Source organism: Oncorhynchus masou, chromosome 31 (genome assembly GCF_036934945.1).
Source record: "Oncorhynchus masou masou isolate Uvic2021 chromosome 31, UVic_Omas_1.1, whole genome shotgun sequence".
Classification (NCBI taxonomy): Eukaryota; Metazoa; Chordata; class Actinopteri; order Salmoniformes; family Salmonidae; genus Oncorhynchus; species Oncorhynchus masou.
The window spans coordinates 95,108,131-95,121,868 of NC_088242.1; the positions used below are offsets into that span (position 1 = coordinate 95,108,131).

Genomic DNA, 13,738 nt, shown 5'->3' on the forward strand with positions numbered 1-13,738 from the left:
CAAGCCTAAGCTTACATGTGAGATGACTTTAAAAATGTAAAAAGAAAAGGAGAGCGTCATAGTCTAGGAGCTCAGATGCAATAATTGAATAACCACCGTTTCGACAGGCAAGCTGTCGTCATCAGGGTAAAATACCTGTGAGACAAACCACGGCTGAGGTTAGCTGTGAGCCCCATCCGCCCGTCCACCCAGACCACTGGTAATATTACCGGCAGGGACAAAGCCACTGCTGGGTCCTGAATCCTCACCTTCAGCTGCGACAGTACTCCCGGTAACGGCAAGCAGGAGAGAGGCCAGGAGGAGAGTGAGCAGCCTGAAGGCCCAGCGTTGTGGTGATGCCTGCATCACTGGCCTGGAGGATGGAAAAGCTGTCCCTCCGACCCACACAGCACTCAGGAGGAGAGTGTACCTCCTCAGACCTCCAGCCCAGCCTTTTAAAAGCTCAGGGTGTGCTGTAAGCTAAGGGCCCTAGCCAGCTCATAGGCTTAGGCAGAGTGAGAGAGAGAGAGAAAGGGGAAGCAGGGACCACACAAGACCAAACTCCTCCAGTATCGTTCCACACTCAGAGGAGCCCCTTTCTCTTAAAAGGCTTGCCCCCCCCCCCTCTCTCTCTCTTCCCTCCAGCTCACTCTCTAAAAATGTGTATTATTTAAAATGGAATTGTTTCTTTGATGTGGGAAATGCTCTAATGTGTATTTTTATATGGCAGTTAATTTAACAGAAAGGAAAAATGGCTGCCCAATGTGTGTTGGCATTGACGTACTGTAGTGCAAATCACAAATGACTCTTTTCATTTCTTAAAAATGTGAGAATGTACAATTCCCCATATTCCTATTCTTGGAGATAATTTATTGAGTCATGATCTGAGCTGTGCTTTTCATGTTGGAAAAGGTTCAAATTTCAAATTTCCTTTTGCTTTAAAGGGGAAATTCATTTCCAAAACAATGTGAAATGTGTTCTTTTCATGTAAGAGACCTTCTACCGTGCGGTAGAATATCATCCAGAAATGTTGGCTGTTTTGATGGGAAGTAAATGGGATATAAAGTGGGTTGCATTTTTCTTCCGTGAGGTAGTGGAGACTGCCTCTGGTGTTAATACATTTTAAAATATCACACAAAGACAACAGTTAGAGTGTGAAACGAGGTGACGGGAGCCAACATTGTTCCTCCTACAACCACTGACTGACTCTTAAGTTTGGGTCTTGATGTTGAATGTCGAATGTTGATGTGAACAAAAACCCAAAAGGCTTGTAAGAGGGGCCTGTATCCTGTTATCCCTGTTGCCATGAGAAACCTCTGCCATTTCGCCAGTGACTCACACGCCGAGTAGCAGATTGTGGTTAGTCACGTGTACAGTGTGCCTAATCAAGCCTAATCAAAAAGAGGAATCAGAGCAGAGGGGCGTCACATGATTTGGCTAACAGCACATATACCACCATGGAAACAGAATAACTAGAATGGGGGGGGGAAATGTTTAACCTTTATTTAACTAGGCAAGTCAAAGCTCCATCACAGAACATTGACTTGAATGGGAGGGGGGTTGTGTGCTCAAGCAGTGGTATAAAGTACTTAAGTAAAAATACTTTAAAGTACTACTTAAGTAATTTTGTGGGGTATCAGTACTTTACTGTTTATATTTTACATTTCTTTTTTATATTTCTTTATTTTGATAGTTTATAGTTGATGCGTCGTTGGTCGGCACCTCCACACAAACTATTTTCTCTGCGTGTGCGCCAGCTCATGTTTTTTTAATCTACTATTTGCATTTTTGACAACTTTTACTTTTACTTCATTACATTCCTAAAGGAAATAATGTACTTTTTACTCCATATATTTTACGTGACACCCAAAAGTACTCGTTACATTTTGAATGCTTAGCAAGACAGGAAAATTGTCCAATTCACGGCACTTCTCGAGACAACACATGGTCATCCCTCCTGCCTCTGATCTACCTGACTCACTAAACACACATGCATCTTTTGTAAATTACGTTTGAGTGTAAAAATAAGAAAATGGTGCCGTCTGCTTTTCTCTCATTTAAAGTGATTTACACTTCTAGTATATTTGAGCAATTACATTTACTTTTGATACTTTAAGTATATTTAGAACCAAATACTTTTAGGCTTTTTACACAAGTAGTATTTCACTGAGTGACTTGTACTCTATTACTTGAGTCATTTTCTATTAAGGTATCTTTACTTTTACTACAGTATGACAATTGGGTACTTTTTTCCACCACTGCGTTCAAGCCATTCTATTTCTACGTGCACCAACACCAACCAAAATACCAGAGCAGAAACGGGAGCCTCTGAGCTTGTGGAGGCACGTCTGTCTATTATAATGAGGGATCTGTCTCTAGACTCTAAAAGGAAGGCTGGTTTATTTAGAGAGAGTTGCTGAGTTTCCATCAAGACAAGTGGAAATACCACAAGATCTGCCGGTCTTAACACAGCTTCTCTTCCACCAACAACTCACGTCCGTAAGTTAATTACTTACTTAAAAAAGCGTGTTTTAACAGGCTGAGTTTTCCCTCCTAAAGCACAGAAGGGTACGGCAGTCACCAAAACTGACTTCTTCAGCAGATGACTGACGACTTACTGTGATAATTCTAGCATGATGAACTTGTCAACATGCTCATGCTCCAAGACTCTATTACTGTGGAGAGAGACAGAGTGGAATGTCATGGAAACTCACTTTATTATAACCCTAAACCTGTACACACCATTAAACACTAACCCTGTACAAACCATTAAACACTAACCCTGTATACACCACTAAACACTAACCCTGTACACACCATTAAACACCAACCCTGTATACACCATTAAACACAAACCCTGTACACACCATTAAACACTAACCCTGTATACACCATTAAACACTAACCCTGTACAAACCATTAAACACTAACCCTGTATACACCACTAAACACTAACCCTGTACACACCATTAAACACTAACCCTGTATACACCATTAAACACTAACCCTGTACACACCATTAAACACTAACCCTGTATACACCATTAAACACTAACCCTGTATACACCATCAAACACTAACCCTGTATACACCATTAAACACTAACCCTGTACACACCATTAAACACTAACCCTGTACACACCATTAAACACTAACCCTGTATACACCATTAAACACTAACCCTGTACACACCATTAAACACTAACCCTGTATACACCATTAAATACTAGCCCTGTATACACCATTAAACACTAACCCTGTATACACCATTAAACACTAACCTTGTATACATGTGTGAATTTCCACATATACATTATTCCCCTCGTGAAAAATATGTATGTTTCACATGATAACTTTTTCCCACATTCACTTATAGCTAGTCTCCCATCTAGGGACCGACTCTGCTTAGCTTCAGAGGTAAACACTAACCATGTATACACCATAAACACTAACCCTGTATACAACATTAAACACTAACCCTGTATACACCATTAAACACTAACCCTGTATACAACATTAAACACTAACCCTGTATACACCATTAAACACTATAGCTAGTCTCCCATCTAGGGACCGACTCTGCTTAGCTTCAGAGGTAAACACTAACCATGTATACACCATAAACACTAACCCTGTATACAACATTAAACACTAACCCTGTATACACCATTAAACACTAACCCTGTATACAACATTAAACACTAACCCTGTATACACCATTAAACACTAACCCTGTATACAACATTAAACACTAACCCTGTATACACCATTAAACACTATAGCTAGTCTCCCATCCAGGGACCGACCAGGACCAACCCTGCTTGGGTGGCTTGGTGGTAAAATAAAGAAATAAAAGAGAAGAACACACGAGTGACTACACAGCAGGAGTGAAGCATAGATGCAAAAGACCCACATCATGCCGAGTCCATAACCAAACTGGTTATGTGTTTAATTGTATATACAGGGTTAGTGTTTACCTCTGAAGCTAAGCAGGGTCGGAGACTAGCTATAGGTGAATGTGGAGAAAAGTTATCATCATACATATTTTTCACGAGGGAAAGATGTACATGTGAAACTTCACATGTGTCCGAAAACCACCTGTCTGAGACTTGTCAAAATTTCACATAAAAAAAATAAAAATAAAATGTCACTAGATTTCTTTCATTTTTCAAGATTGTGTGTATGTGAGAGAGAAAGAGAGAGAGCAACGGAGAGATATATGAAGAGAGGGAGAGAGAGAGCAATGGAGAGATATTTGAAGAGAGGGAGAGAGAGAGTAATGGAGAGATATATGAAGAGAGGGAGAGAGAGAGCAATGGAGAGATATATGAAGAGAGGGAGAGAGAGTAATGGAGAGAGGGAGAGAGAGAGTAATGGAGAGATATTTGAAGAGAGGGAGAGAGAGAGAGAGAGCAATGGTGAGAGGGAGAGAGAGAACAATGCAGAGACATATGAAGAGAGGGAGAGAGATAGCAATGGAGAGATATATGAAGAGAGGGAGAGAGAGAGTAATGGAGAGATATATGAAGAGAGGGAGAGAGAGTAATGGAGAGAGGGAGAGAGAGAGTAATGGAGAGATATATGAAGAGAGGGAGAGAGAGAGTAATGGAGAGATATATGAAGAGAGGGAGAGAGAGAGCAATGGAGAGATATATGAAGAGAGGGAGAGAGAGAGCAATGGAGAGATATTTGAAGAGAGGGAGAGAGAGAGCAATGGAGAGATATATGAAGAGAGGGAGAGAGAGAGCAATGGAGAGATATATGAAGAGAGGGAGAGAGAGTAATGGAGAGATATATGAAGAGAGGGAGAGAGTAATGGAGAGATATATGAAGAGAGGGAGAGAGAGAGTAATGGAGAGATATTTGAAGAGAGGGAGAGAGAGAGTAATGGAGAGATATTTGAAGAGAGTAATGGAGAGATATATGAATTGATGGAGAGATATTTGAAGAGAGGGAGAGAGAGAGTAATGGAGAGACATATGAAGAGAGGGAGAGAGATAGCAATGGAGAGATATATGAAGAGAGGGAGAGAGAGAGTAATGGAGAGATATATGAAGAGAGGGTGAGAGAGAGTAATGGAGAGATATATGAAGAGAGAGAGAGAGAGAGTAATGGAGAGATGTATGAAGAGAGGGAGAGAGAGAGTAATGGAGAGATATATGAAGAGAGGGAGAGAGAGAGTAATGGAGAGATATATGAAGAGAGAGAGAGAGAGAGTAATGGAGAGATATATGAAGAGAGGGAGGGAGAGAGAGAGTAATGGAGAGATATATGAAGAGAGGGAGAGAGAGAGTAATGGAGAGATATATGAAGAGAGGGAGAGAGAGAGTAATGGAGAGATATGTGAAGAGAGGGAGAGAGAGAGTAATGGAGAGATATAGGAAGAGAGGAGAGAGAGAGAGTAATGGAGAGCTACAGTGCATTCGGAAAGTGTTCTGACGCCTTGACATTTTCAGATTTTACACCGTTACAGCCTTTTTCTAAAATGTATTATTTTTGTTTTGTTATCCTTAGCAATCTACATACAATACCCCATAATGACAAAGTTAATACAGGTTGTTATGAAAATGTATTAAAATTAAAATAAAAAATACCTTATTTACAGAAGTATTCAGACCCTTTGCTATGAGACTCGAAGTTGAACTTAAGTGCATCCTGTTTCAAATGATCATCCTTGAGCTGTTTCGTTAACTTTATTGGAGTCCACCTGTGGTAAATTCAATTGATTAGACATGATTTGGAAAGGCACACACCTGTCTATATAAGGTCCCGCAGTTGACACTGCCTGTCAGGGTAAAAACCAAGCCATGAGGTTGAAGGAATTGTCCGTAGAGCTCTGAGACAGGATTGTGTCGAGGCACAGATCTGGGGAAGGGTACCAAAAAAGTCTGCGGCATTGAAGGTCTCCAAGAACACAGTGGCCTCCATCATTCTTAAATGGAAGAAGTTTGGAACCACCAAGACTCTTCCTAGAGCTGGCCACCCAGCCAAACTTAGCAATCGGGGGAGAAGGGCCTTGGTCAGGAAAGTGACCAAGAACCTGATGGTCACTCTGACAGAGCTTTAGAGTTCCTCTGTAGAGATGGGAGAACCTTCCAAAAGGACAGCCATTTCTGCCGCACTCCACCAATTAGACCTTTATGGTAGAGTGGCCAAATGGAAGCCACTCTTCAGTAAAAGGCACATGACAGCCTACTTGGAGTTTGCCAAAAGGCACCTAAAGTCTCTGAGACCATGAGAAATGATATTCTCTGGTCAAATGAAATCAAGATTGAACGCTTTGGCCTGAAAGCCAAGCGGCACGTCTGGAGGAAACGTGGCACCATCCCTACGATGAAGCATGGTGGCGGCAGCATTATGTTGTGGGACTGGGAGACTAGTCAGGACTGAGGGAAATATGAACAGAGCAAAGAGATCCATGATGAAAACCTGCTCCAGAGCGTTCAGGACCTCAGACTGGAGCGAAGGTTCACCTATCAAAAGAACAACAACCCTAAGCACACAACCAAGACAACGCAGGAGTGGCTTCAGGACAAGTCTCTGAATGTCTTTGAGTGGCCCAGCCAGAGCCTGGACTTTATCCTGATCGAACATCTCTGGAGAGACATGAAATTAGCTGTGCAGCAATGCCCCCCATCCAACCAGACAGAGCTTGAGTGGATCTGCAGAGAAGAATGGGATAAACTCCACAAATAAAGGTGTGCCAAGCTTGTAGCATCATACCCAAGAAGGCTCAATGCTGTTATCGCTGCTAAAGGTGCTTCAACAAAGTAGGGGGGCGACGACGACAATTTAATACATTTTAGAATATGGCTGTAACATAACAAAATGTGGAAGAACTCAAGGGGTCTGAATACTTTCCCGAAGGCGCCGTATATGGAGAGAAATCAGAGATAAACAAAAATACAGTGAATGAAAGAGAAAGAGTGAAACATAGTGTTGTTGGAATGATTAGTCAAACCCCAGTCCTAGATGTCTGTGATCTACTTTGACTCAGTTAAGTACACGGCATGGGGGTGTCGCTCATATCTACCTAAATTGACTGATGCCATAAGTCCAAATCAATAAGATGAATTAAACGAGGCTGTAAATGACGTAATGACGTTTATGTGTAGAGCTGCAGCTCTCATGACCATACTGCAGTTTTCTTGCTTGTAAAACAGAGGAGGACTTTTACAGAAGTTAAAGTGAAAAGTTAAATATCCTACAAAGGTTACAGTTGATGTGAGTGGTCATGCTGATTAGTTTGTTTTGGTTCCAATATACTATACTATACTATACCAAATACTATACTAACATACTATGACATGGGAATAGTCAAGTGTTAGAGCAGATGTTACTACAAATACATAAGTTGTGTCTTTGACATGAAGGCAGTGCCCAGTATCTTTATTTGTCCTATATGTTTTCATAACGTGCACAAAACTATTTTCTCCGTTTTCGACCGCAGTCGACTGGCCGATCTCTGAGTCAATCCTAGTCAATCACCAAACATTTCTGTAAAAAACCCAACGATAAAGCCCTGCCTTCCCTTTTTTTACTATTTAATGTGTCTGAAAAATAGAATTCCGCGTACCTGGCCGGCCCAGAGAGCAAATCAAGTGCACGTATAGGCTTTCCGCTGGCCAATCAGACTGTAAAAAGAAGTATCGAACGCACAGCAAAGTTGATACTGTGAGATTTCAAAATATAACACCATGACCAGGGAGACTTATTAACGATTACAATAAAGAGCTTTTGTTTTTTTATGAGTAAGTTCATGTTTAAGTTGTTATTCAGTACCGTCAACACTTTGTTCAACAGTTTTATAGATCATACAATGTACATTCTCCCTACTTCCACTCACTCTACAACCAGCACTGCAGCTGTAATGAATGAGCAAAGGGTTTCCAATATGCTTGTTAATATTAGCGGCTTGTGTCTTTTTTAATATCAATACATTCTCTGGTCATAGGAGTAACAACATCAATTGGTGCATGAGACAGAGATAAAGCAGTGCGACTTGAGTTTCGCCATCAGCTGGAAGAGTGTGTCCACTTTTCTCAACTGAGGGAGGGATGGAGAGTTGAGGGAGGGAGAGTGGAGGGACGGTGATAGGAGGGAGCGAGAGTGGAGGGACGGAGAGAGGAGGGACGTTGAGTGGAGGGAGCGAGAGTGGAGGGAGGGAGAGAGGAGGGACATTGAGTGGAGGGAGGGAGAGTGGAGGGAGGGAGAGAGGAGGGACGTTGAGTGGAGGGAGCGAGAGTGGAGGGAGGGAGAGAGGAGGGACGTTGAGTGGAGGGAGGGAGGGAGGGAGAGAGGAGGGACGTTGAGTGGAGGGAGCGAGAGTGGAGGGAGGGAGAGAGGAGGGACGTTGAGTGGAGGGAGGGAGAGTGGAGGGAGAAAGGAGGGACGTTGAGTGGAGGGAGGTAGGGAGGAGGGACGTTGAGTGGAGGTAGGGAGAGAGGAGGGACGTTGAGTGGAGGGAGGGAGGGAGAGAGGAGGGACGTTGAGTGGAGGGAGGGAGAGAGAGAGGAGGGACGTTGAGTGGAGGGAGGGAGAGAGGAGGGACGTTGAGTGGAGGGAGGGAGGGAGGGAGAGAGGAGGGACGTTGAGTGGAGGGAGGGAGAGAGGAGGGACGTTGAGTGGAGGGAGGGAGGGAGGAGGGACGTTGAGTGGAGGGAGGGAGAGAGGAGGGACGTTGAGTGGAGGGAGGGAGGGAGGAGGGACGTTGAGTGGAGGGAGGGAGATTGGAGGGACGTTGAGTGGAGGGAGGGAGGAGGGAGTTTATAAAGACACTTATTTCCCTCAGATTACACAGATCCACAAATAATTAAAAAACAAACCCAATTTTGATAAACTCCCTGGGTATTTCTACTGGGTGAAGTACCAGTGTTCCATCACAGCAGCAAGATTTGTGACCTGTTGCCATAAGAAAAGGGCAACCAGTGAAGAAGAACACCATTGTAAATACAACCCATATTTATGTTTATTTATTTTCCCTTTTGTACTTTCACTATTTCCACATCGTTCCAACATTGTATATATACATAATATAACATTTGAAATGTTTTTATTCTTTTGGAACTTTTGTGAGTGTATTGTTTACTGTTGAATTTTATTGTTTATATCACTTTTGTTTATCTACTTCACTTGCTTTGGCAATGTTAAAATGTGTTTCCCATTCCAATAAAGCCCTTGAATTGAATTGAATCGAGTGGATGGAGGAGAAGTGGAGGGACGGTGAGTGGAGGGAGTGAGAGAGGAGGGACAGTGAGTGGAGGGAGTGAGAGAGGAGGGACAGTGAGTGGATGGATGGTGAGTGGAGTGAGTGAGAGAGGAGGGAGTGAGAGAGGAGTGAGTGAGAGAGGAGGAATGGTGAGTGGAGGGAGGGAGAGTGGAGGGAGTGAGAGAGGAGTGAGTGAGAGAGGAGGAATGGTGAGTGGAGGGAGGGAGAGTGGAGGGTGTGAGAGAGGAGGTAGAATGGAGGGACGGTGGAGGGAGTGAGAGAGGAGCGATGGTGAGTGGAGGGAGGGAGATTGGAGGGAGTGAGAGAGGAGGGACAGTGAGTGGAGGGACGGTGAGTGGGGGGAGTGAGAGAGGAGGTAGAATGGAGGGATGGTGAGTGGAGGGAGAGTGGAGGGAGTGAGAGAGGAGCGACGGTGAGTGGAGAGAGGGAGATTGGAGGGAGTGAGAGAGGAGCGACGGTGAGTGAAGGGAGGGAGAGTGGAGGGAGAATGGAGGGAGTGAGAGAGGAGCGACGGTGAGTGGAGGGAGGGAGAGTGGAGGGAGATTGGAGGGAGTGAGAGAGGAGCGACGGTGAGTGGAGGGAGGGAGAGTGGAGGGAGTGAGAGAGGAGGTAGAATGGAGGGACGGTGAGTGGAGGGAGAATGGAGGGAGTGAGAGAGGATTGACGTTGAGTGGAGGGAGGGAGAGTGGAGGGAGGGAGAGAGGAGCGATGGTGAGTGGAGGGAGGGAGAGTGGAGGGAGTGAGAGAGGATTGACGGTGAATGGAGGGAGGGAGTGTGGAGGGATAATGGAGGGAGTGAGAGAGGAGCGACGGTGAGTGGAGGGAGGGAGAGTGGAGGGAGTGACAGTGGAGGCAGGGCAAGTGGAGGGAGAGTGGAGGGAGGGAGAGTGGAGGGAGCTGTGCCTCACAAGTAATACAACACATGATCAGTGTAATCAAATATCTATGTTATTTTCAATTTAAGCCTAGCCAGAATGCAGTAATAATGTAGTGGGCCTACAGCTTACTGCACAAACCTCATTGCTTACAGAACTGTTTTTAATTAGTTCATGTTGCAAGTCATTTAGAAAAAAATCTGAGCGGTAGATCTCGGCCTGCATTTTGACTCAGAAAAAGGTTGGTGACAACTGTTCTACGGTATTTATAATCACATTAGAATTTCACGTGTCACCACTCTGCTATTCATGTTTACTCCTCATTATGGACGTGTGCCCATTAAATTGTCAACCAAGATACAACACCTGAATATACATCTGCAGAGCAGCAGCATCCACAGAAAAGACTAGCAGGTACAGCGCCACAAGCCTCATCTTGCCCCTTGTGCCCTAGGACAGTACAGCATCTTGGTCCGTACAGTATCTTGGTACATACAGTATCTTGGTCTGGACAGTGTCTTGATCCTCAGAATCTCTGACAATGAGACTTTCTATGTAAGTCTTGTATCCCCCAAGGGTAGCCTAGTGGTTAGAGCGTTGGACTAGCAACTGGAAGGTTGCAAGTTTAAATCCCCAAGCTGACGAGGTACAAATCTGTCGTTCTGCCCCTGAACAGGCAGTTAACCCACTGTTCCTAGGCCGCCATTGAAAATAAGAATTTGTTCTTAACTGACTTGCCTAGTTAAATACAGATAAATGTGACCGTTAACACCAGATCTGCATTCTGCCTCGTAAAACGCCTTCCACAACAATGGCTGGCAAAGTTTGTCACCTCTGGGAATTACAGAAGTCATAAATTATGGACGTAAACACTAGCTAGCTTCCATCCCCCTACTTCCACAGGGTAGCTCCTCATTTTATTGTGTTCAAGAGAGGGGGAAGGAGAAAAACAAACTAGAAACACCACTCACCTTTTGGTTTTTGACCAGGGTTCATGAGAAGGAGAGAAAGAAATAGGCACAGGCGCACATACTGTACACACACGCGCACACGCACGCACGCACGCACACACACACACACACACACACACAATTAGAAACAGTCACAAAGAGACACAACTGCAGCTGGCAAAGGAGTTATATGTAAACATACTGATTTAATAGATAATGCTATAATAGATATACTGATATAATAGATATACTGATATAATAGATACTGATATAATAGATACTGATATAATAGATACTGATATAATAGATACTGATATAATAGATATACTGATATAATAGATACTGATATAATAGATACTGATATAATAGATACTGATATAATAGATACTGATATAATAGATATACTGATATAATAGATACTGATATAATAGATACTGATATAATATATATACTGATATAATATATATACTGATATAATAGATATACTGATATAATAGATACTGATATAATAGATACTGATATAATAGATATACTGATATAATAGATACTGATATAATAGATACTGATATAATATATATACTGATATAATATATATACTGATATAATAGATATACTGATATAATAGATACTGATATAATAGATACTGATATAATAGATACTGATATAATAGATATACTGATATAATATATATTGATATAACAGATAAACTGATATAATATATATAGGTATACTGACATAATAGATACTGATATAATAGATACTGATATAATAGATACTGATATAATCGATATATAGATATACTGATATAATATATATACTAATATAACAGATACAGATACAATAGATATACTTATATAGATATATAGATATACTGATATAATAGATACTGATATATAGATATACTGATATAATATATATACTAATATAATAGATACAGATACAATAGATATACTTATATAGATATATAGATATACTGATATAATAGATACTGATATATAGATATACTGATATAATAGAAGCTGATATAATAGATACTGATATAATATATATACTGATATAATATATATACTGATATAATAGATATACTGATATAATAGATATACTGATATAATAGATATACTGATATAATATATATACTGATATAATATATATACTGATATAATAGATATACTGATATAATAGATACTGATATAAAATAAACTGATATAATAGATATGAATGATATACAGATAATATATATACTTATATGATAGATACTGTGACACAAGCCTTGTATGGACGGTCAACCAGTGGCTACATTGACAGGGACCTGTTCAGGAAGTGGTTTCAACCATGTCCTTCAGCCTCTGGACTTGGCATACTTTGGCATAGTTGGCATAGTTATCCAAGGTAGCTGGAGACCTCAGCCAATTTAACCACTCATACCTGGTCAACAAATCAGAATTTGTCAGAGTATTCCGCTACCCGTACTAGCGCTACAAAGACATGTGGTGGAAGGGTTTAAGAAGTTTGGCCTGTTCCCCTTCAGCCATTGAAAGGTCCCATTTAATGCCGTCTCGGTCCCTACCGGGTCCCACCACCACCTCTCCTGGAACCAGCAGCACTGTGCTTTCCAGCAACACTTCCTCCCCAGCAACCACAGAAGGACCCTCAGTCCCAGCTCCAGTCCCAGTCCCTGTTCCAGTCCATCACCCAGCTCCAGTCCTAGTCCCAGTTCCAGTCCCAGCTCCAGTCCCAGCTCCAGTCCCAGCTCCAGTCCCAGTCCCAGCTCCAGTCCCAGTCCCCGCTCCAGTCCTAGTCCCTGCTCCAGTCCATTACCCAGCTCCAGTCCCAGTCCCTGTTCCAGTCCATTACCCAGCTCCAGTCCTAGTCCCAGCTCCTAGTCCCAGCTCCTAGTCCCAGCTCTAGTCCCAGTCCCAGCTCCAGTCCCAGCACCAGTCCCAGTCCCAGCTCCAGTCGTAGTCCCTGCTCCAGTCCCAGCTCCAGTCCCAGTCCCTGCTCCAGTCCATGTCCCAGCTCCAGTCCTAGTCCCTGCTCCAGTCCCAGCTCCAGTCCCAGCTCCAGTCCCAGTCCCGGCTCCAGTCGCAGACCCAGCTCCAGTCCTAGTCCCTGCACCAGTCCCAGCTCCAGTCCCAGTCCCTGCTCCAGTCCCAGCTCCAGTCCCAGCTCCAGTCCCAGTCCCTGCTCCAGTCCCAGCTCCAGTCCCAGCTCCAGTCCCAGCTCTAGTCCCAGTCCCAGTCCTAGCTCCAGTCCTAGTCCCTGCTCCGGTCGCAGCTCTAGTCCCAGTCCCAGTCCCAGCTCTAGCCCCAGTCCCAGCTCCAGTCCCAGGAGAGGGGTGAGAAGGAGAGGGCCGAGGCAGAGGAGAAAGAGCATCGAGCAGCCCTTCAGAATACAGAGGGAACAGGAGAGGGCTGCCATGGATGAGACCGTTGACGCCATCGCCTCTGCTGGACCACCCGCTGCAACCACTCCTGAAAGCCGCATCACCACCGCCAGTGTAACACCTGTAAGAGCCGCCAGAGCCCCCAGCTGCAGAAGAAGGCCACATGCCTACTCTCCCGGGCACACCATCGTCGTCCCCTCAACCCAACCATTACAAACACCAGCTCCTCCAACCCATCCTCTGCGGTTTCGTCCACCACCACCACGATGCACACCACTCCCCCTTGTCTGTCACCACCAACGCGGCCTCCTCTGGACCGACT

General features: G+C 43.7%; 1 protein-coding gene across 1 annotated transcript in view; it reads right to left on the reverse strand.

Annotated features, from left to right (window-relative positions):
• Positions 1 to 13,472, reverse strand: part of alpi.1 (alkaline phosphatase, intestinal, tandem duplicate 1) — a 38,281-nt gene extending 24,809 nt beyond the window's left edge. The window contains exon 1 of the mRNA XM_064952834.1: positions 13,033 to 13,472. Coding sequence (XP_064808906.1) covers positions 13,033 to 13,472 — 440 coding nt within the window. The remainder of the gene's footprint in view (positions 1 to 13,032) is intronic.
• Positions 13,473 to 13,738: the final 266 nt, after the last annotated feature.